This window comes from Gopherus flavomarginatus, chromosome 6 (genome assembly GCF_025201925.1).
Source record: "Gopherus flavomarginatus isolate rGopFla2 chromosome 6, rGopFla2.mat.asm, whole genome shotgun sequence".
Classification (NCBI taxonomy): domain Eukaryota; kingdom Metazoa; phylum Chordata; order Testudines; family Testudinidae; genus Gopherus; species Gopherus flavomarginatus.
In genome coordinates this window covers 111,210,484-111,235,570 of record NC_066622.1, presented here as the reverse complement: position 1 = coordinate 111,235,570, position 25,087 = coordinate 111,210,484, and the positions used below count along the sequence as shown (strand labels likewise).

The 25,087-nt window shown below is 40.2% G+C and overlaps 1 protein-coding gene across 1 annotated transcript in view; it reads left to right on the top strand.

The window, feature by feature from the left end:
* Positions 1 to 22,425: 22,425 nt before the first annotated feature.
* LOC127054007 (vertebrate ancient opsin-like) overlaps positions 22,426 to 25,087 on the top strand; it is a 28,878-nt gene continuing 26,216 nt past the window's right edge. Inside the window, exon 1 of the mRNA XM_050959617.1 lies at positions 22,426 to 22,789. Within this exon, the coding sequence (XP_050815574.1) occupies positions 22,426 to 22,789 (364 nt within the window). The remainder of the gene's footprint in view (positions 22,790 to 25,087) is intronic.

Sequence of the window (25,087 nt, the reverse complement as noted above, 5' to 3'; positions counted from 1 at the left end):
GATAAATACAAGCGAAATAAATGCTTAAATCTCAATTGGATTCTATGGCATCACCTACATTAAGAATTAAGTGGTGTCTCTGGACAGCTACATTTTTCCCAAAGATTTCTTTGATTAGAAATTAGTTGGTACTTCAAGAAAATAATTTAAATTAGCAGTATGGCAATTAGGTTCAACTATTTACTCAGATTCATATGTCAGGGCACTGCAGAATAGATTTTACATTTGTTATCTGATCTAAAGATGTTCTTACATTATCCCAGACATATTTGAAAGACATTATTCCTAATACAGATGTAGAATTTTTTATGTGATTTTTCAGAAGCCACAATTGGACCATATGATAATGATCTGTCAACAAAACCAGACTGACCCCATGAGGGGCAAAACTGGGGGAGGGTCTGTGGGGGCTATAGCCACCCCAAAATTTGACTTAGCCCCCCAATGGCCACCCCTCCCAGAGTAAAGATCAGACATTACACAGAAGTAAGGGTGGAACGGTTTGGGATGACCACCCTTACTTCTCCACTGCTACCGGTGGTGATGGCACTGCTATCACAGCTGGACAGAAGTAGGAAGTTTGCAACCATGATCACAGTGCTATGAACCTTTTTGGTGCCTGGAGGCTGAGTGTCATCTCGCCTCTGCTACTCCCAGCACCAGTACCTAGGGATGAGGGTTCCTAGGCTGTAGACTGCTGTCTGGCTCACACAGAGTCACCTTGCTCAGGAATTTGTGGAGCATCCACAGGCAGAGCAATTGACTTGGAAGCTATTGGGATCCTCATGGTAAAACTCACACACAGCTGCACTGCCCAGCTCTGCTCTGTCTCCTTCACAGTTCAGTCACGACTGTGGGGTTTGTGCTTCTCCCTCACTCTGTGTCCCAGCAGCTTCCCACCCAGTTTTCTGTCTAGCCCACTTCAGCCCCCTCCACCAATCGAGAAGAGGCTGGCACTGCTCCTGGACCCCACCAAAGACCAGGTCATTTGACAGAGGGTTAGATTTCATTCTTAAAGATATTATAGAAAGCAAAGTCTCTCCTCCATCATAAAATAGATTAATAGTGCCCATTAAAAACCAAATGCCAACATTTAAAAACCCAGTTAGGCTTCTAGAACTATATTTTGGTGCCTCAATATATTTTTAGGTGCCCAGCATGATACACATTGAATTTAGGCCACAGATTTTTTTCTCATCCCAAAGTTATGAATTCAAGCTAAATTGCAGTATAACCACATTGTCACTTTTGTCCTTGTAGGTACACACCAAACTCCTAACAAACAAATGAAAAATGGAGGGATAAATGTACAAAAAAATCAGCAGTCTGGCTGGTTGTCACCACAAGGAAATAGGACATTTCTCATCTGGGAAGCATGGAGATAAGTAACATCAGGCAGGTGGATTCAGCTTTAGAACCTGGATATTTAAAAGAATTATTGGATTCTTTTGATTTTAAACAATTGATTATTATAGAATTCATTCTCTCCTCCTAATATGATAATCTGGGAACTTCCTCTAAATATGAAAAGAAGAATCAATAAATCACTTGATAACTATGGGGGAGGTGCTAGAGGTCGTCTCAGAAATCAGGTTCCTGGGAGTTTATGTGTGCTATTTTATAGTCCCCCAAAAGACAGGCAATACTATAAAAACGGAACTTTAATCTCTTGTAGCTGAAGGGCATCTAAGTTTTCCAAATTGAAACCCTAAATTTAATATTGCAATAGAACAAATGCCAGAGCCCCTTTCCAGGAGATAAATTTAACAGACATTTATCTTCGAAGTCCCATAACAATAACATCAGAAGTTTCTTATGTTTGAGGTTGAAGATCAGTATTTTCAATATGTTTCCCCAAGGCATTTCCCATTGACTTAGCAAACTGTACCAATGACTGTCACAAAAATAAAGGCAGCCATACCACATTATAGAAACCAGGGTATGATGATATGGTCAAACTTATAAAATCTCAGTCACTGAAAAGTCTCAAAAGGGCAGTATAAAAGTTTAGGCCTGACTTTCATCTCACTTTGATGTAAATAAGAAATAATTCCACTGGAATCAATGGTGTTGCATCAGTATAAACCCACAGTGAAAGAGTTCAGAATCAGGCTCACCAGCTTCTATTTATCTTTAGATTTAACAAATCAGCAAAAAAAGCTGCTTCTCAAACAATTCATGGATTCTTTCAAGAGCAGTCATAAACCCATCAAACTACAGTAAATAAAATATATAAGAAATTTAGAATAAGTAGGGGCAAGGCAGTTTAGACTCATTGACAACTGGAAGAATGGAGTTATAGTATTTTTGTTTTAGGGTAGGAAGGGTCGTTAAAGTGAAAGGAGAAGGGGAAGGAAATGGGGGTAGAGAGAGGGAAGAAGGCTTCCTTCAGAGTCATGTTCATTGAGTCTAGTTAAAACAGATGACAGAAACCAACACTAATCGTTTTTACCATTTTTCTTAAACTAAAATTCAAAACAGTTTATATGTAAAAAAATGGCAAGAGGAAAGGGCTAGTTAAAAAAGAAATGTTAGCCACATTAAGATGTGACGGATACCACTCGCATTCTCAACAAGTCCCATCATGCACAGTCCAGGGTTATGCCTGCAAGATTTTGAATTCTCTCAGCTCCCTTTGACTTCAGTAGGAGCTGGGACTGCTGAGCACCTTCTGGAATTTGGCTCATAGGTATTAATTAATGCAAATGAAACACTAGCTGTGGTAAATGCTGGATGGAAGGTAAATGTTCTACTCTGGATAGAAATGAGAGTTGGAAGGAATACACAAGCCTAGAAACACTCACTTGAGAAGCTGAACAGAACTTAGCTACAATAAGACTGAAACAGTCACTTACACTAACTTCTCCTGATGTCTCCTTCCACAGGCAGAGATCTTCTTTTCATACTGAGTGATTCCAGTCTTTCTGTGATTGCCCAGCAGTTTACCCAATACAGAGGAAGCGTTGCTCAGGAATGTTGGAGCACCTAGTCATCTCCAAACACTTTCATTGGCTCCTGGTTTGTTTTTTTTTCCTTCCTGAGTTAGCTTTTTTGCCCACTACCGCTCCAAAACTTCTCAGAGCAGTGCTGCTGCTGGTCACCCAGATGGAAGCCACAGTAGAAATTACCACATCTGAGGTGAAAGTAAAACTCAAATGGGACCAGATCAGTGGGCCCAGATAATCTCCACTCAAGAATATTAAAGGAACTGGCACATGGAATTGCAAGGATTTTTAATGACTTGGGGGTCATACCCTCTGACTGGAGAATTGTTAATATAGTTATATTATATATAATATAATATATAATATAATAATAATTTTTAAGGAGGGAAAAAACGTGATCCAAGCAACTACGGGCCTGTTAGTTTGACCTCAATTGTATGCATGGTCTTGGAACAAATTTTGAAAGGGAAAGTAGTTAAATACATACAGGCAAATGGTAATTGGGATAAAATACAACATGGTTTTACAAAAGATAAATGTACTAGACAACCTGATCTTCTTTGAGAAGATACCTGATTTTTCAGACAAAAGAAATGCAGTAGATCTAATCTACTTGGATTTCAGTAAGGCATTTGATATAGTTCCACATGGGAAATTATTAGCTAAATTGGAGAAGATGGGGATTAATTCAAGAATCGAAAGATGGATAAGGAACTGAGTAAAGAGGAGACTACAACTGGTCATACTGAAAGGTGAACTGTCAGGCTGGAGGAAGTTTATCAGTGGAGTTCCTCAGAGATTGGTCTTGAGACCAGTCTTATTTAACATTTTTATTAATAATCATGGCACAAAAGAATAATAAAGCAAATTTGGGAGGTATTACCAATACAGAGAAGGACTGGAATATAATACAGGAAGATCTGAATGACCTTGAAACCTGGAGTAATAGAAATAGGATGCAATTTAATAGTGCAAAGTGCAAGGTCATGTACTTAGGGACTAATAACAAGAATTTTTGCTATAAATTGGGGGATTATCAGTTGTAACTAACAGAAGAGGAGAAAGACCTGAATGTATTTGTTGATCACAGGATGACTATGAGCTACCAATGTGATGTGGCCATGAAAAAGGCTAATGCAGTACTAGGATACAGTTGACCTAGTCTATTTAAAAAGAAATTACAAGTTGTTTCAGGTGACCTGTCCCCAGCTGTGGCTCTAGGCACCAGCGCTCCAAGTGCGTGCCTGGGCGGCAAGTCGCAGGGGGGAGCCCTACCGGTCCCTGTGAGGGTGGAAGGCAGGTGGCTTTCGGCAGCATGCCTGCGGGAGGTCCTCCAGTCCTGTGGCTTTGGCAGCAATTTGGCGGTGGGTATGCCAAAGCTGCAGGAACGGCGGACCACCCGCAGGCAAGCCACCGAATCCACGTTACCGGGAACCTCTTGCAGGCAAGCTGCCGAAGGCAGCCTGCCTGTCGTGCTTGGGGTGCAAAAAGGCTAAAGCCAACCCTGCCTGTCCCTTAGTCTTCCTCCCATCTGTTCCTGTCTTTAAAATGTTTCTCTTTCTTCTGTTTCTGTGAAACACATACACAAAGTTTAAATATTATTTTTGTTCACAATATCCCTTTAACATCTTGGTGGGGCAGGTTAACATCTGTACAATGGATGTAACAATCATAGCAAGTCAAAACATTTTGTAAAAACATTATTTTGACAAAAATGGCTTTTTGATCAAAATGAAATTTTGAAAATCAGTAAAAATTTTCCAGTTTTTCAACTAAGCCTGGTAACATTTCTTTTCTGAGAAACATTTTTAATTTGGTAAAAATAATAATTTTTGGTTTGGTTTTAGCCTCCACATTTTGGAGTTTGGTTTTGAAAAATCAAAAATGTTTCTAAACCAAACATTTTTAATTAAAAAGAAAATATTTTACTGAAAATGTTTTCAAAATTTTTTTTCCCCATTTTTTTTCCCCCTGTGGTTGTAAATAAAACCATGGAAAATTGTGAAAATAATTATTTAAATTTTTTTACCATGAAAACAAATTAGTATTTTTTAACCATCTCTGGTAATAAAACTTAACATTTCTAAAATACTATTAGATCCTTGGATGAAATTTTAAAGTATAAATTATTATTTAGTTATTGTGCAATTTCTTAAAGAAGTTGGTTTTGTACTCTTATACTCATTCAAATAGAATATCTTCCTGAATGTTTATTTAAACACTTTCTAAAGTTTCAGGAGGCAAGAGGAGAGCAAAACTTGTTAATATTTTGACTAAGGTTTTTCTCAGAACATTGCAGAGCTATAAAAAAACCAATGCACTTGATAGCCAGCCAATGTGATCATAGAGACAACTTTCTGAAACAAACATACTCTTCTTCTGTGGAAGGCAGTTAGTAAATTACCTAACAGGAAAATTATTCCCATCTCATATAGCAACGACATGGGCAAATTAAAAAAAAAAAAAGTTTTCTGGCAAATATACAATTCAAAACTCCAGCCAGAATAAATATCAAAAGGTATGGCCTGATGTATTTAAAAATAAGACAGAAGACATTGTGGATGTCTCAAACCACGAACTCCAGTACTGAAAGTGAGATCAAATTCTTTCATAAGTTAATAAAGCAGAAAGATTGCCAAACAATAGGGTGGATCAAAAGGTCCAAAGACTAGTAATATACTTCAGTGATTCTCAAATGCTCTGTGAAAATATCATTACATATCAAGCTGAAAAGACATCCCCTGGTGCAAAAATGAAAATCTCTGATATTTAGCTATTTCCTTTATTTCACAGTTAGGTGGAATGCAGCATCTATTAAAAGTTTCTTGGCTGCACAGGGGTCTTTCATGTAGAAACAAAGAGAAGGAGACTCTGACACAAACAAGCATGTTACCCCCATTTGATCCTTCAGACTAGGGTCACAGGTATCACAGCAGCAGTAGGTCTTGAGGAGGGATTTGCAGGAGCAGAGAGTAGCACCTTCCAGCTTTCTGTACTGATTTCAGGAATAAGCATCTGTGAGCTCAGCAGCCCAACACCTGGGTCTCAAGGTCATTTGATGCTCCTCCTTTAGATTTGTCCTCACCACTTCCTTTTACAGTAATGCCTACAAGGCATCAACATCTTAGTTTATACTCATTTATTTAAGGGCTGAATTGTGGCCCAACCCTCATAGGATTCCCTTTCACGGCCTTCCTGCATCTCCACTGCAGGCATGGAGTGGTAATCTGGGGCTGTACACCTAGTACTCCCATGCAGATGAACAGGGATTGCTAAAGCAGGATAGGGAATGGACACAGCATTGAATCACTGCCTCTACTAGGCTGGCCAGCGTAATTCAACCAGTACAAGGGTTAGTAGTTTGGTACTGCTAGGGTCAAGAGTCAATTACTAATTCTATGGAGCAAGGGGAGAACAGGGAAGGAATTGTGTCTCTGTGGGTACTTCCTGGGCTCCTGTTGGGGCAGCATAGCTATGAACTACCCTTTTACATTGGCTTGTGCCTAAAAACATAACCCTTATGTATTTCTATGAAAACACTCCCATGCTTTTTAATGATAAGTTATGCACTGACATTGTGCACACTTCCATTGTGAACTGGTTATTGTTACCCTTGTCCTCCCTTGCTGCTCCACATCTACTATTTGTCATACCTGTTTAATCTTTTCTTAAATTACACTGTAAGATCTTAGAAACATGAACTATTTCTACCTTTGTGTTTCTGTAATGCCTGGAATAATAGGGGCCCGATCATAATTTAGGCTCTGAAATGCAAACACAATCAAATGATAAATAAACACAATTAATACCAATCAAACATTACCACATCACACCAATCAAGTTAGGTTTAATCCATGAAATTCAGAACTGGAGCCAAATCTCCTCACGGTTCAGTCTTGTTTGGGTCAGAGTTCTTGGTTACAGTTCATCTTTATTAGGAACTACTTTTTAAATACTGATATGAGAGAGAGGCCCTGAACCAAAACCCTTGATCCAAACAGCCCTGAACTTTGGGGATGTTTGGATCTGGAGCGGAACTTCATGGCTCAGGCCATTTCCAAATGAATTAGACACAAATTGACTCCCTTGTGCAGGCATGTGGTCCAAATTACAATGTAGCCCTGAATACTTCTGCTGTTCTGAGCCTTCACATTTGCTTCTGCCATCGCCACTAATACATTATTATGAGATTATTTGGACCTGCCTGTATGGAGGTGGTGTGGCTGTACTGGTTCTGATGTATGAAGCAACTTGAATTTCATGGAGGCTTGATAAAGAGTTTCTTGACACATATCAAGTCTGGATTAAAAATGAGTTCAGTGAGTGAATAACAGATGGTTTGAGTTTTGTTTGGAGGCTTTTTATTCACCCTTTATTATGAGCCTAACAGACCAATGAGCTTGCGAACTTAAAGCTTGTGAACTCAGAGGGACTTATTTGCTAGGTCTTAGCTTGTTGTGATATAGAGCCGGCTGTAGCTCTCACGTATAAATCTCTATGAATCCAGTTTCAAAAACTCATATCTTTGATTGTTCCCCCTTGAACAAGTAATAATAAACTGAGATGAATGTGTCTATTTACAGAAGCCTACATCTGTAAAATAAAAAAGTGTTGTTGCTACTGTGCCAAGAAAGCAAATTCTGCTTTGTGAGAGACTGCTGTTTCAAGCAGAGTCTGATCATGAAAAAAATCTGACTTTGTTACAAAAGTCAATTAAAGTTACAGTTGCATCTTGGAAAAAGAGCTTGAGATAATTACAGGAGAGACAGTGGAATAATTGTTTTTCTACATATTTTGTCCTGGTGGCTGATAGCAGATTAATCACTGCCCACTGCCTCTTCCTCTGCAAAGTTTTAGTCACATAAATTGCTGAGTAGCCAGTTGCTATCGCATTAAATATAGTCAATAACTCCTGTCTACCGGCAATGTTTGTACTTTGAAGATGATAAAGACAGTCCTGTTTAACCATTGACTTTTAAACTCGGATCAAGATGGACATGGTTGAGAAGTAAATTTCTTCATCATATATTTTCACTGTCGGTAAATATGATGAAAAATGCAATGCACTGATTTGTACTCTGACTTTCACTTTGTCATAGCTTTGGTCTCAATATAATGCCAATGTTTTGTGCAAATACTGCATGCAATCCTTAGAGAATGTGAAATATAAAGCAATGTTTGAAGTATTTGCAAAGGATTGTAGATATCTAATGTCAAATTAATCACAGATAGTCTTTTTCTTTTTAAACACAATGAGGAACATGGCTAAGGATTAGATTATACAACCCTTAGTCTTATGGAATCATACTGAACTCATGCATGTGATCTCACTGAAGTCGGTGGAACTTGAGTAAGTAGGAATTATCTAGTGAGAGTGATAATTCCAAAATCAGGCCTTAAAAAAGAACATGGTATAAGTTTTGGAACTATATCTTAAATGAAAAATACCACATGAGTAAAGACACAATTATTTACAGTTCAATCATTAAAAAGTAAATATAATTGATATGAACTCTTTCTGATCTTTTGTGTTCTCTGTGTGTATGCTCTATATCCTAATTCTTGCCTGCAATTTGATATGCACTATCAATTTTATCATATTTTGGGATCTTATTGATAAATCAAACATAATGCTGGGAACTGCGAAGTACCTACCTATGGAATTTATTCTCTATCTGATAGTACATGATCTCAGGCTAGGTTCAGAGCTCTTGAAAATCTGCCATATGAGGCAAAGACCTGGATTACAGGAAGCACCCTTTCACTTTGTTATCCATCTATTCTTTGCTTATCTTTAGTAGCAGATAAATGGATTTTAACTGTATAACATGGACATCTGAATCCTCACAGAACACGACTCCAGGACAATGAGATCAGATATCAACAAGATGTGTACATGAGAATGCGCAGACAACTGGCTGATACAGCATTAGAGACAAACTGGGCTTTGAAAAAAATCAGTTTCCAAACCAATGATAACATTTTCAAGTTTTGCCAGGAGTCAGAAGGTTGAGAGATGTCTTGATACAGAAGACTGACCACCAGCCTAGAAACCAGGACCTCCTGAATTCCAACCCCACTCCACTGTTGCCTGGCAGCATGGCCTTTGGTAAGTCACTTAGGCCTTATTTACACTGCACAGTTTTGTCAACAAAAGTCAGCTTTCATCCACAAAACAGTGGAGGTGTACACACTGAAATGCTCCTCCTGCCGACGTGACTCCTCAGCTATGCCGACATAATAAATGTCCTTAGATAAAAGACGTAGGACTTATGTCAGTGTAGTTAGGGCGATGCAGTGTCTGTGTAGACACTGCGTTCCTTACATCAGCTGTTGGTGGTCATTGTGGAACTGGAGCCATGAAATTGATAAGAAAGCCAGCTCCCAGCTCCCCAGCCAGTCTGCTGCTGGGTCTCCACCCCAAGCTGGACTACCACCCAGGCTGCCAGCTTCGGATGCTGCCTAGCTCCCCACTGGAAGCCCTGCTGCCTCCCAGGGTCCTGGCTCCCTACTGGGAACATGGCAGCTGACTGGATCTGAGTGTGGATCTCCCTGCTGGAGGTGAGAAGCTCCCACTGGATGTGTAAAAGCAGCAAAGAATCCTGTGGCACCTTATAGACTAACAGACGTTCTGGAGCATGAGCTTTTGGACGTCCTTGGGTGGCATCATCTTCATGGTGGCCCCATGTGGCAGGTAGGAGTTTAGACAGCTTACAGTCCTTTTTCCTTTGTAGAGAGGTGAAGTGAGTAATGTAGATCTCCTGTCTTATTCTAGTGAAGTCCGTTTGTATAGAAGTTTGGTTATTAATGAGAGTCTCCAGGTTGGAGAGCTCTTTTTTGATGTTTTCCTGTTTGCTGTATAGGATGCTGATCAGGTGGTTCCTCAGTTTTTTTGATAGAGTATGGCATAATCTCTCATAATATATGCCATCATATGCCAGCAATGCCCCTCTGCTATGTACATCGGCCAAACTGGACACTCTCTACGGAAAAGGATAAATGGACACAAATCAGACATTAGGAATGGCAATATACAAAAACCTGTAGGAGAGCACTTCAACCTCCCTGGCCACACTATAGCAGACCTTAAGGTGGCCATCCTGCAGCAAAAAAACTTCAGGACCAGACTTCAAAGAGAAACTGCTGAGCTTCAGTTCATCTGCAAATTTGACACCATCAGCTCAGGATTGAACAAAGACTGTGAATGGCTTGCCAACTACAGAACCAGTTTCTCCTCTCTTGGTTTTCACACCTCAACTACTAAAACAGGGCCTCATCCTCCCTGATTGAACTGACCTCGTTATCTCTAGCTTGCTTGCTAGCATATATATACCTGCCCCTGGATATTTCCACCACATGCATCTGAAGAAGTGGGTATTCACCCACGAAAGCTCATGCTCCAGAACGTCTGTCAGTCTATAAGGTGCCACAGGATTCTTTGCTGCTTTTACAGATCCAGACTAACATGGCTACCCCTCTGATACTTCCCACTGGATGATGTCCCACCCCTACTACCAGCGGGGAGCTGCACAGAGCTGAGAGCCCTGGCTCTCAGTCCCCCACACTGTTGATGGAAGGGCTCCTGGTGAGGATGTGCACCACTGATGGAAGAACGGTGGTGTGGACATCAGCCACCACAGTAATTAATTGACAGCTCACAGCAGTGGCTATTGCTTCGGCTCTCTCTGGTTGAGTAGAAATGTCTCATAGAATCATAGAATAACAGGGTTGGAAGGGACCTCAGGAGGTCATCTAGTCCAACCCCCTGCTCAAAGCAGGACCAATTCCCAACTAAATCGTACGTGAAAGTAAGTTAAAATTTATAATCCAAACAAGACCGTTTCCTTGTAACTGAATTTGTGGTCACTGTATTTGTTCTTTGGCTGTGTCACACTGGGTCTGGAGTGGCTCATGACTGTAAGTGCCTACCAAAGGGCAAACTGTCAAAAACATTGCATATACCCCAAACTGGTGGTAAGTTTTATAATTAGATTTCACCAAGCCAGTGACAAATGTGAATTTGTCCTGGATCACTATATCAGCCTCACCATGGAATCACAGACAGTGCCCTTCAACTTTCCAGTCTATCTTGCCAGCCGGGCAAACAAGACTTAGTATAAAATGGTCACTTAAAACAAAAATCATACAATAGTCAGGTTTCTTCCAGTCCCAAGAGACCAGTCACTTAACCCAAATCAATTGGTACCCTATATCTTACATCAAAGACAGTGCCAAGGCTGTAATAAAATATCTAAAGATTTATTAACTAGGAAAATAAATTGAGAGTTATTTACAGGTTAAGTAAGTAAACATAAATGAATTGCAATCTAAATCCTAAGAATGACAGAGTTGTAGTGATCAGTCAATTCAAAGTGTCTTTCAAGGCAGACTCTGGATGTAACCCCTGGAGAACTCTGGCTTCAGTTTAGCGTCTTTGGTCCTGTGAGAGTTCAAATAGCAAAGAGATGGAAAATTTTATTATGTTTTTGTTTGATTTCCCCTATTCAGCTCCAAATCCATAGGATACGCTTCCTTGCACATAGCATTTCCAACATGTGATATGGGCATTTACTAATCCTTTGTACTGCAATGTTCCTTGATGGCCTATCTGATTTTGACAGTTCTTCTGGATGGGCAGAGGAAAAACACTCTTCCCATCTGAGTTCACAAGTTTAGAGCAAATATTTTCAAAGTTATAAAGCAAAACTTACATATTTCCTTAAATCATGGAATACGGACATCACAAATAAAATTAATGCATGCAACAACTTACAAACATTCTATAGAGTGAAACACTACATACATTCTTATAAGACTAACACTTATTTTGAGCAACATTAACACAAGTGCAATGGTCTGGGCTCCTGCTATGAATCTGTCAGTTCTTAGCTAATGTCTGAGGCCTTAGCAAAAGCTGGCACTTGGCCTGCCAGCATCACAGTGTGCTCCTAAGAGTCTCCCAATCTAAGAGAACTGTAAAGGGTAATTTTCACCCTTTTGATTCAGAAACTGTAGCAACAGGAGCTGAACCCATTGTTGGTTAACACAGAATCATTAATTCAGTTCAAATAAAGAAAGGCTACACCTTCATGCAGACCAACTGCAAATAACTTTCTCCTCAGCAGCACAACTTGGGAAGAAACAGTGGTAACAGAGAGTGACTGTTTATGTGCTGCTCCTCAAAAACTGCAGAGTTCCCAAGGAGGGAGACAGTGCCCTGGAGAAAGGCACTCCTTGCCTCCGTGTCCCAAGGAGGAATGCCACCTGTGTTAAGTCCCCTCTAGTTGCATAAAAGCAAAGGAGGTGACCTGGGCCAATGTGGAGTTCAGTGTGCATTGATCAGACTACATTTTAATAGGTGCAGAAGGCTTTTTAGAAGGATAAAAGCATTAGCATTATTATATTTTAATTCCATCCTCCCCATTAACCTTCATATAAGCTCTTTATATATTTGTTGTTTATAAATATTTCCAGGACATTACAACCGGTCTTTAAATGTTCTCTCTGAGGATTCTGGGAGGGGAATGGAACAAAGATTCCAAATTTGTAAATAAGATAACGAGACAAGCTCCTATTCACTCCAAAACCATGCTTGAGGACTGTGAAGCTACACAAGTGCATTCATCAGGGAAAACAAACCACTGAACACAAAAAGCATAGTGCTCAGCTGCAGTTCTGCTAGGCAGAGCAGACCCACTCTTCACCTGCTCATTATAATGACATTTTCAGTGTAGGCTGACTCTCTGCCATTGATCTTTGTTAAAACAGCTCCATTGCCCTTACTGCCTTTTTTAGACATTTATAGGGTGAAGAAACATGCTGGTGAAAAGCTGCTAAAACTTTGTAGATTTTTAGAGCCACAGTTAGTTAAATTACATCAGAATCTGTAGAACTTTAAAAGCATTTACTTAACTTTCATTTACTCACCTAGGGACATTGGGGTTGGCCGTGTTTGAGAACTACATTAAACAAAGCCTCTTTAGCTACTCAGAGTTAGCCCAGAACTGCAAGACACTGTTAATACATCTTAAGTAGTCAGCCTGGAGGTGCTAGCAAAAAATTCCCTTTTCTGAGGTTTGCTATGCATTTTTTGTATGAATGAGAGACTTCTTTTTTGGCTTAGTTTGCAGTTTCGCTATAGCTCATGATCAAAACTCTTATAATCATGCCCATATTTATTTCAATGCAGAACTCCTCCTGCCTCCCCCATTAACATAACAAACACAAAGCCACTTGTCTTTACCTTTATGCACAGGGAGCCTCCACTTGCCCTTTAAATAAGCAAAAGGGGAAGATCCCTCTTCATCGCTCAAGAGAATGTTAGGAGTGAACCTAGTCCTGTGATGGCTGAGGATCAGGGCAAGGTTTCTAGACTCGCAAAGTAATCTTTAACAATCTCAATTCAGAAAACGCCACTGTTTCTGTCATTAGATGCATAAAGAGCTTCCCTTTGTGTGTGCATTTGAGTGCAGACTTTGACTTTACAGCTTAATAAGATGTAGCCCCACTTTCTGCATTTCTTTAAAACACTTCATGAATATTCTCTCAGTGAAGTATATTGCTGTTTTCACACCAGGGATGCATGGTAGGGAATGACATTATCAATATATGGTATCATTCTAGAATTTAATCATAAATATAATTATGTCAAACTCATTCATATTTCTTCCTTGATGCTTCTTCATATGGATATAAATGGTGGTGTTTTATTTAACAATAACTCAATTAGTAAAGCTGATTTTTGCCTGAGATGTTTAGTAGAACTACATTTTGGCTCCCAGTGGAAGGTTCCACTTTGTGCTTGAGTGTTTTCTATCTTCCCCTTGTCCCTTTGATCTCATCCTCTTTTTTGTCCTTCCCAGGTGGAAGCATCCATTCTGAGTAGTTAATAAAAAAAATCCTGGAATGCAGAGTCCTCTTCACTTGACAATCATTGGAAGGGATACAGAGACTAATCTGTTATTCTGTTTCAAATAATACTTTGCTGTTCCTTCTGTGGGTTATTATACCAATTCCAGAGAAAAAACTGGGGCTTCCCTGTAGACTTCATTATCTCATTCCTTCTCTCCACCCCAATTCCTTTTTTATTTTTATTTTTCTCTACACCATAGACTTGTGGAAATTAGAGATAAAAAAGCCCTGTTACAGTGTATACTTTGCTCCCTGCCAACAGTTTCCTATAGGGTATTGTCAAGTGCTTTTCCCAGTGAGGTTTTCACAACATCTCTTAGGAAATAGGTCTACATTTTGGTTCCATATGTCTGTTTTTACTGGATTATGTGTTTTATTTCATCTTTTTCACTTAATTCATTACACAACATTTCTTAGTAATGGTAAGTCCAGGAACATTTGCGCAGCTCTTTTCCCCAATTGTTATATGTTTTGATTTAACAAAAGTAAAAGCCACAGTTGAATGTTCATACACTCTCAAGCCTCTTGAAAAACTGTTCTCAGATACTCAAGAAGAGATGAACTGTGACAAGTCAAATTTAAGGTCCCTCTTTGTTTGGTCCTATGTCAATGTATCTTGTATTTATGGTCCCCTGTACTGATTAATGGATGAATCCTTGGTCCAGTTCCCTTCAGTTTTAAGGAGGGTGAGCATTCCAGTGGTTGCAGAAAATCTAGGAGGAGAATGGATGTTATTATTTTGCTGAGTCATTGATCTTCAGTAAGACCCAAGACTCCTTCTGCCTCCTTATCACAGCAGATAGAAAATGAGTTCTGCAGCATTTCCTTTGTAAACCAGGTACTGCATCTAGAATGAGTTTCCCTGGGTTAATAATTTGCTGTTTTATTTCCAGACTATTCTTCTTACTGCACAAGAATGTTAAGCTTTAATGTCACTTTTTTTCATATTCTACTTTTAGATAATGAAAAGCAAAAGTCATGCTTGTGATGGTTCTCAGGGTACCCAGGTTTGCGAGTCACTTTGTTAGTCCTGTCTCCAGAATGAGGGAGTGTTGCTTGTCATAACGGAATGTTAGCTCCCTAACACCAGTAGCCTTTCAGTCGCTCAAGTCCTCTCCTCCAGGCTATGCCAGCACTGTCACTGCCCGACAAGTTAACAAGAGGTGCACTCCAGTCCCTGACACCCTTGAATTGATATCTAGCTGCTGCACTGGCCATTCACAGAAATCCCAGCTCCTCTGCCTCCAAAGAAGCAGTGTATCCCAGTTTACCAGTTTTACCGTAAAATCACGGCTCTGGGATAAGCACACAGCACTTGTAATGAAACAAAAGAAGGAATAGCGATTCCCTTAGAAACAAGAGAGAGTGATGGGAACAAATGCTTACAATACAAAACAAAATAATAAAATGCAAACTAGGGCCTGTACTTATTAATAGTTAACTTTCCTATCTAATAAAGTAGGGTTTCTCTCCAAGGTTCAGTCCATTGTAGAGCTGGCAGGCTTCATAGGAGCTAGGATCCAATCGTCCATGAAAAACACTTTGCTCATCAAAATGGCTCCTCAGTAAACGGATCCAGAGTGCTCTGTACTACTGAGACAGTCTTATCTTTTTTCATAGGCAGAGTGATCACTGTCTATTATAATGGTCCTTTAAAAAACAACAACAAAACAACCCTCCAATAGGTTTACATTGTTTGCAGTTGTCTTTGATGGTTTTCCATTAACAGTTCTGTGATGAGGCAGCAGCTCCTGCAAATAAGCCATCACCAAGGAGCATCAGTCCTTGGGGACTCCTTTTAACCTTAAGGTCATAAGGCAGTGGTGGGCAAACTACAGCCCATGGGCCAGATCCGGCCCGTGGGGTTGCCACCCCATGGTGCTATGGGCCCTGTGTCGCTCCCAGAAGTGGCCGGCACCACATCTCTGTGGTCCTTGGGGGGGGGGGTGAATAAAGAGGGCTTTGTGCATGGCCCTTACCTGCAGGCACCACCCTCCACAGCTCCCATGGCTGGGAATGGTGAACTGCAGCCAATGGGAGCTTCAGGGGAGGTACCCACAGGCGAGGGCAGTGCGTGGAGCCCTCTTCCCCCCACCCCTCAGCGATAGCAGGGATGTGGTTCTGGCCACTTCTGGGAGTGGTGCTGGGCCAGGGCAGATAGGGAGCCTGTCTTAGCCCTGCTGCTTGGTGCTGCCACCCCGGAGCTGCTCCAGGTAAGCGGGTGCCAGGCCGGATCCTGCACTCCAGCCCCCACTGCACCCAACCCCTGCCCTGAGCCCCCTCCCATACCCCAACCCATGCCCTGAGCCCCCAACCCTCTGCCTTGAGCCCCCGCCACACCCTGCACCCCTCCTGAACCCCAACCCCCTGCCCTGAGCCCCCTTGTACACCCTGCACACCAACCCCTTGTCCCAAGCCCCTTCTTGCACACCATACCCCGTCCCACACCCTGCACTCCATCCCGCTCCCCAAGTCCCTGTTCCAGCCCTACATTCATGATCCTGCGTGCAATTTCCCCACCCAGAAGTGGCCCCCAGCCCAAAAAGTTTGTCCACCCCTGTGCTAAACTGTCAAGGAGCAACGTGGTACAACTGGCATATAACCTTAGGCATCTGAATTATATGGCAATATTGATAAAATATGTTAGACAAGTGACAGGAGACTAGGGAGTTTAATGATGATCTGATAATACATGACACTCTCTCTACAAACCCCTCTGTTAAATCTGGGGCAATGGTTGTGTCTCTGTTTGCCTTGTTGAACAACCCCTGAATGTTCATGCGCAGTGTGATCATAAGCTTTGCACTATTAATTCCTCAGGGCTATTTCACGCTCCTCACCTACTTGACAATTAAGTGTACACAGGCTCTAACGGTCTTTTCCTGCAGGCTGACAGAAATGACATAAGAAATTCAGATGGCATGTTATACAGTCAAATAATACAATAGCAATTTAAATTTTTTTTCTCAGAGCTGCTTTAATTCTTGGTTGCAAGAAGTAAATACATAATATCTCTAATACTCGCCTCGCCCCGGTCAAAAAATACTATGAAGCCCAATTGTACACAACAAATCAGGATAGACAGTTTCACCTGAGCTGTTTTCTCTACAAACATAAACTGTTCTACTGACAAACAATGCTGAGATTGGATCCCATTAGCTTTCACAAGCGAATCAGGACAAGCTGGATCTTGTCCTTCTGGCTAGATTCCCCATGGTCCTGCTATAGTTGTGTGGGGCTGAGGGATGGTGCAAGTAGCCGTTCTGAACTTCAGTTTCCTGCACAAGGGCCAGGGGCATCAAAATTCCTGTACTTGTTGTGGGAGTGTAGAGACTGCTCTCTCCAGACTTCCCCAAAGCCACAAATCAACTAGGCTCTGTCTACTAGTTCTGCACAGGCCCACGTGGCTGGCTAGGTGTACAGGAGAGAAGGCCAGATGGCACAGAGGGATGGCGCTGCCCATGTGCTTCCCATTTGTGCTGGGGAGAGTGGGGGGAGATTGTACACCGACAGTGGAACTACACTGGCTGTGCAAGGGGGTCTCCACATCTAGGGAGATGAAGAGTGGATTAGCCCCCTGGTGAAACTTTGAAAATAAAAATTAACTAGTGAGGTGGTGAGGGCATTTACTGACATGGTTAAGCATCAAAAACATTGTAAGTGGTTTGTTCCCATCAAAAGTAAATTCTTCCATCTTTTCCAGATTTACATGGAACCTCAGCAGAACTAAGAGCCCCTTAGCTGCTTTCATAAACACTTGATTGGAGAAAGCAAATACTTCACAGACACTTATGTGAATGAAGGCCGTGGCTGTTTACAGAGTAGTATCCTGTGGGACTGACTTTCACAGACTGAAGTAATTCAAGGACCATTACTAGTATCACATTGATTTAATATCCCATTTCCTTCTCTAGGTCTCTTGGGACTGGTAAATTCAGCCCAAGTTCACAAACTGCCATGTACAATTCCAGACAACGGACTTGATCTCAGTTAGCACAGTTCTTATCACTCTGAATTTGTCTTATCTTTGGAATTACTGAGCACATTTTACACAAATGTTATTTACATCCGCTCCTTACCTCTGACCTTATGTCACCTGCTCAAATCAACAGCAATTTAGCCACAGATTGAAGGTCTTTTCCTGCCTGCAATCTTCCCTCTTTGTTTACTTTATATAATTAGTATTAGTCACCAAAGTCTTTGGTAAAGAAACAAGTCAGTCTCTAGCACTTATTTCAGGTAAAGCAAAGACTGCAGGAATGGGCTAAAAATTTGGGACATGATAAATTTTTACATGGCAGGACAATTCACATTAATGTGGAAATGTTAACAGTTTATGTGCACAGCAAAAGAAAAGACTCGTGAAAGGGCAGGAAGAGAAGACTGACCATTAATGGAAGTGGAAAAATCTAACATCAAGAGAAACGATTACGGGTATTTGTTTTATAAAAGGAACTAAAAAATCTTGTATACTTCCTGGTTGTGAAAATGTAAGAAAAGAGCTGCAGAACTGTCTCTTTAAATGACAACAATGAAGAACAGCCCCCTGCTGACCAGTGTTCTTAAAGCATTGCTTAGTTTTTTTTAAATTTAATCATTATTAATTTTCAGGAAAAATAGTCTCACAAAAAGACCCAACAACAGAGAAATCACGTATGGCTGTATTATTTGGATGAAAGAGTGAGCCGCAAAATAAGAGCCATAACTAGAGCTGGATAAAATAATTTTATGAAAATTTTTTCAGCGGAAAATGCAGACTTGGCAACACCAAACAGTTCTATGAATTTGTGTTGATTTTGGTGAATTGTTTTGGTAAAAATAAACCAACCAATAAACAAAACAAAAAAACTCTAAAACAAAATCTAAAATTTAAAATGTTACATTTTGACATTTTCTAAACAGAATGTTATGCTTTTTCAATTCAAAACTACTTATTGCTTAGAAATTTTATTTTAAAAAATTTAAAATGCTCAAAAGTACTCAAAATTTAAATGAAGTGTTTCATTTTAGGTCAAACAAAACATTTTGCTGAAAATTAAAAAAAAAGATTTTCAATTCTATCTAAAGCTGTTTTTTCCACCCTAGAATTTCCAGTGACCAAGAATAAAATAAAATAATTTTGAAAAATCCAATATTCGTTCATCCCTAGCTGTAATTTACCAAGACAGGAGAACCACTCCAAGACACAGCAAGTATGTATTGTAAAAATTAATAAAAATACACATCATGGGGAATCATAGTCAATCATAAAATAGACCTACCAAAGAAGGAGAACAAGACAACCAAATATAGGTAACCAAGACAATGAAACATGTGAAACCAAATTTCTGAGAATGTTAAACAGAAAAGGTAGCACAATATCAAGACAGAAGGGAATAAACATAAACTGTAGCTAAAGTTACCAGTGATACAAATTAGCAGCACAATACAGCAACAGCATAAAAATGCCCGAACAGCAATGATCAACATATAGTCAAGAGATCTGTAACTGTCATGCAACTCTAGCTATGAACTAATCTCCTCCAATGTAAGCTAAATCCCACTTAAAAAATTACTTTTCAGGATAAAAAATCACTCAGTATGAGGAACAGCATGCAGTGTGTGAAAAAGAGCTAAAAGGACAGTATCAGGGTTTGGTTTCATTCTCACAGCTAATAGCATTTAAATTGATGTTACATCATTTTAAATAACATGCTAATATTAAACATTAATTATAAATTCCCAGGCCAGATCTTCAGCTGTTATGAACTGGCATAGTCAATGGAGTTATGGTGATTTACACCAGCTAAGCACCTGGATCGTCAATTTTAACCAGTGTATTTTGTTTTGTAATTATTTCACTTTTTGCTTTTTAATATTTTAGTTAACTTTAAATTATATATGATGTTTGTGCTATTAGATTCGATCTGTTTGTGTATTGCCCACCCACTTCAACTGAGTGTATCCTGATGCTCTGTAAATAAAAATATTATTATTTTAAATGATGGAAGATGGGTTTGGTACTTTGGAGTTGAAAAATATTTTAGCATCTTCCCCACCATCTTTCCATCTTCATGTCCAGAAATTCTTATACTTCACTCTCTCTTTAAAAAAAAACCCAAAAAACCATTCTATTTGTTTTAGTTAACAATATACAAAAATCCCACTGTGATCAGTAATGCCACATATGAAAATGCTATGAAAAAAGTGAATGGAAAAATGAAATGAAGTTAAACTTAAAATTCCAAATCCTATCTTCTAGGCTTCTTCTGAGGAAAAGGCATAGAGAACCTCTTCCCTGCATTATCTACAGGGAAGACTGTTTCCAGCACTTGCTAGTAGAGATGGCTGACCCTTTTATCATGTCCCCATGGGGCTTAGACCCTCGTATTCCTGTGATTACTGACACCACTAACTTATGCAGATGCATTTTTATATTACTTTGTCCTTACTGCCCCCTAAACCTTGCCATTTATTCACTTGTTGTACAGTGTCACAATCCTACACTGTGAGCTCTTTAAGAAGAACTGTCTTTGCTTTTCGGTTTGTACAAAGACTGGTACATTGGTGCTCTGATTCTTGATTGGGATTCTTAGGCACTATCTCTCAGTAGAAACACTAATAAATAAATAATCTCCATATTCTCAGGCTGTTCGGTGGTGTCCCGACCTGTGATATAGTTTAGAGCAGCTTCAGAGTACCCATCCCTATGGCATCAGAACACTGGCTTGAAATGGGAAACTGAGCAGGCCAGCTTGAAAAGAGTAATATAACTAATAAATAATCATAATGGTGATGAATAAAGATGAGTTAGAGGATCTGATCATCTTTTTTAGAGGCATATGACTGATTTTTAGGGTTCCTCTATATCAGGAGTGGCCAAACTGAGCCTGATAAGAAGCCAGAATTTACCAAGGTACATTGCCAAAAAGCCACAGTAATACGTCAGCAGCCCCCCAACCCCGCTCCCAGCGCCTCCTACCCACCGGCAGCCCCGCCAATCAGCACCTCCCTCTCCCTTCGTGGCATGCAGAAGGCTCTGGGGGATGGAGGGGGGAGGAGCAAGGGCATTGCAGGCTCAGGAGAGGGTGTGGGAAGGGGTGGAGTGGGGGCAGGGCCTGTGGCAGAGCCAGGGGTTGAGCTATGAGCACCCCCGGCACACTGGAAAGCTGGCACCTGTAGCTCCAGCTCCAGAATGTGTGCCTATACTAGGAGCTGCATATTAATGTCTGAAGAGCCGCATGAGGCTCCGGAGCCACAGGCTGGCTGCCCCTGCTCTATATGCTACTAATCAGTGGTCATGACATACCAAGTTCATTTGTTCATGTGTGTTTGTAAATTCTGTATTTGCAGTTACTAATGTGTGTACAGTATCTGAGATTTGCTGTTTCTTTTTGCATATTGTGTCAGAGCTTGAACTGGTATAAACTGACGTAGCTGCAGTGCCTCAAAGGAACTATACCAATTCACAACAGTTGAGGATCTGAGCCATAGAATCTGGTGATTGTGTCGTTATTTTCCCCTGTATTTTACATAATTAATGATTTTAAGCAATTAAATCATAAGCGTGTGACACACACACAAGGCATCCTGGTGCCACTTGCTAAAAATATTTGGGAAAAACAAATATTCTTCTTGAGGAATAGAGTCTGCCACCCTTATTCCTGCTGAGTAGTAGCCTTACTTGTCAGGTAGCCTCAATGGGTGCAGGCGTATATTACTCAAGAAGCAAGATGCAACTCAGTGTGAGTAAGGAAGCAGAACTTGACCCTTAATTGGTATATGCTGGTTTAGTATTGAAAATATAACTCTTTGTATGTTTTTGTTACAAAATCAGTAAAAACATCTTACTGAAAAGAATTGTGTACAGTACAGTGGAAAATGACTAAGGAAATTATGATGAATACTATGGGTAACTGGTCTTATGTGGCTTCAGTTTTAGGGAATGTAAATTAGCAAACAGAGTAGCTTAGATTTGGACAATTTTACACTGCAGTATCATTGCCACATTTTATGCCTGCTCTGACATGCCGCCTAATGTTGTCAGGTCTGCCCTCTCTCAAGCTGAGGGAAGTAAGAAAGGAGGCTCCACTCTGTTGTGCTTTCAGCAGAGAGAGACATAAGAAAGATCGCCCCTCCCTCACTAACAAAGGGATTGTTTCATTTTTACAAGGCTGGTTGGCAGAGAGGGATTCCAGCCACAGCCTCATCTTCCCCCACAGAACAGGGATGATTAGAAGTGTGTTTCTGTATTGCTGTTGGCTGTGTCGGAAGGAGAAATCCTGCTGCTCCTGTAGTTGGGCTTTATTGCGGACGCGTTTACAATAACAGCTGCAGTGAAAGGAAGATTACATTTCTTGTCAGAGATCCCCTTGCTTGGACTTGTTCCCACTTCCCATGCTCAGCATTAAACTTTCCTCTAGCCAAAAGTTTTACTTCCTAGACTTCATTTGGAAAGGAAGATTCATGGAGCTTTTGTTTAAACGTCTGTTGGGGATGGCAAATTCCTCCTTTTACCTTGAATATCTACCCCTTATACAATCAAATACTATCTGAGATTCTTCCCTTCTCTGGTGAAGGAGAGAAAGAAATGGATGTGTTCAGAGCACCTGAAAATGAGTCTTTGCTCTCTGGTCCCACCGCAAGCTCCACACCTTGGGATCCCTTCCACCACCCCCTGGAATTCATCCAGCCCTGGAACTTCCAGCTTCTAGCAGCATTAATGTTCTTGGTGACATCTCTGTCACTCTCCGAGAATTTTGCTGTCATATTGGTGACTTTTAAGTTCAAACAGTTGAGACAACCTGTCAATTATGTCATAGTAAACCTGGCTGTTGCTGATTTTCTGGTCTCATTGATTGGTGGCACGATCAGCTTTTTTACCAATATAAAAGGCTATTTTTATATGGGACATTGGGCTTGTGTACTGGAAGGATTTGCCATCACATTCTTTGGTAAGCTTAACTTTGTTTATATTTGCATGTTCATTTGTCTTAATAGAGGCCTTAAGAAAAGAAGTTTCCCTCAGGCTCAGGTCTGTGTTGTGTGAGTTTAGAATCAAACAGAAACATCAAAGTGGTTGTGTACACTGCAACTTTATAAAGTCACTGACTTTACATGCAGATGATTTCACTGGCTCTTTCCCATAAATTACGCTCTGTAGTTGATGTGGCTTGCGGAGTGCATGGTGCTCATTGAATGTCCGTATAGCAGATCAGTATCTTTAACATATGCTTGATTATATTTTTCTGTAAAACAATCGTAGTAAAATATTTTAACTACAATATTTAACAATTTTTATAGTGTGTATGTGTGAGGCAGAGTGAGAGCTAGCATGCACCTGCTGTTCACAAAGTATAAAAAAAACATTTTGATAGTGAAACTCCTCTTATTTTGTGAGTATCTTCCTATAGTTTGGGCAGGATTGTGATACTGCGGCAATAGTAATCTCTGACATAGTACGCAGTATTATAAACAAAGATCAAAACTAATTTTGACAGGATCTATTTCAAATCAGTCATTTTCCTTTCTTGTTGTGTTACTTTACTAAATATAAGTATGTTAAAAACTGAAAAAGAATAGTAAACCTAGCAAGCTATAGCTTTTCTCCCTAAATACATCCCCTCACCTCCCAGGTCTTCAGCCCAGATAGGGGATTAACCTGAGGCATCCCATACAATAAATAAATAAATTCCTGCATTCTAACTGTCTTTTCCTCTCTTTGCTGTTTTATAGCTGGGTATCATTATTTTGAAGTCACATAGCAGTGGTAATCTCCTAATCAGGTCAGCTCTCATACTCAAGGACAGTGCTAGAGAGCGAAGTCAGAAATATTGGTGTGTAGCCGTAACCATCCATACTGATGGATGAGAGCAGCCTGCAGTGAGTGACCCATCAGGAAGGTCCTTGCCCTCCACTGACAGCTCGTCCATTCTAGAAGTTGCCAGATAGCATAAGGGAGACTGGGAATAGCTGAACCTGCCAACTTTCTTAGATTATTCTGAAATATTAAGTACCTCAAACTGTGAAAATTATACAGTCAGGGGATTGTATTAGTTTCTAGCAACCGTATTTTGCCAAATAGAATAAGTCGAAATTACACAAGATCACTTACAAGCCCTTAATAGGTAATTAGTACTATTATTTTAGCACTTCTGTAATTTTTTTCTTCTTCCTCAAAGTGCTCTACAAAAATTGACTAATTAAACCTTTCCACATACCTCCCTATGAAGTATTATCTCACATGGGATAACGGGACAAAGAATGTCATGGCAGAGCAAACGTCATTAACTCAGGAGTTGTTGGTTCCAGGTCTCGAGCTTAGATGAGGTGATATTGGAGTACTATGGCCTGCACTACAACTTAAAAAAAAAATCCATTCATCTTTGGGCATAAATTTCTGCAAATGTAATTGGCAGTGTGGGAGGGGGGAGTAAAAAACTTTTGGGAAGGATTGCTGTGAATGTACAGGGCCAAACCTGCAGAGAGGTGTTTGTGCAAGATTACAATTTAGAGAGGCTCACTCTTAAGAGACAGTATTATGAATATAGGAATTTTGAGATGTGCCCTGGAGGGAAATTTGAGGACACAGTGTAGCTGTGTACAGCAGTTCACCACAGACACACTAGTTTTTTTAAATAGAAGTTGCATACCTTTCTCATTCACTGCTTTGTTGTTTAATGAACCCCAAGATCATTACATAATGTCAGAACTGCTGCATGAAAGAGAATGCAGTAATTTTGATGTTAACTCCTGTGTTTGAAACAAAAGCGGAGGAAAGGGGAGCACATGGAGAAGTTAACAGAGAAGAACAAAGGCTTTTGGATATATTTTATGAGCACAATTGTATTTGTCTAGCTTAAGAAGAGAAGAAAGCCAAATGTGGGTGTGTTGCAACCTCCACCCAATCTGCAGTTGTCAGAGAACTGGAATAAATTCTGACAGAGATTTGAATTGCATTCGTCTTTCATAGGAGAAGACAAAAAAAAGAGATAAAGTGAAATCAATCTTTTTGCATGTTGTTATGGAAGAAGCACCAGATATTTGTAACAACTTTAAGTTTGAAGAAGGTAAAAGCATGAAGTTAAGTAAAATATTTACTAAATTTGTGGAACATTGCATGCCAGAAAGGGATGAAACGTTTAGAGTACGTCTAGACTACCCGCTGTATCGGTGGGTAGCGATCGATTTCTCGGGGATTGATATATCGTGTCTCATCTAGATGCGATATATCGATCCCCGAACGTGCTCCT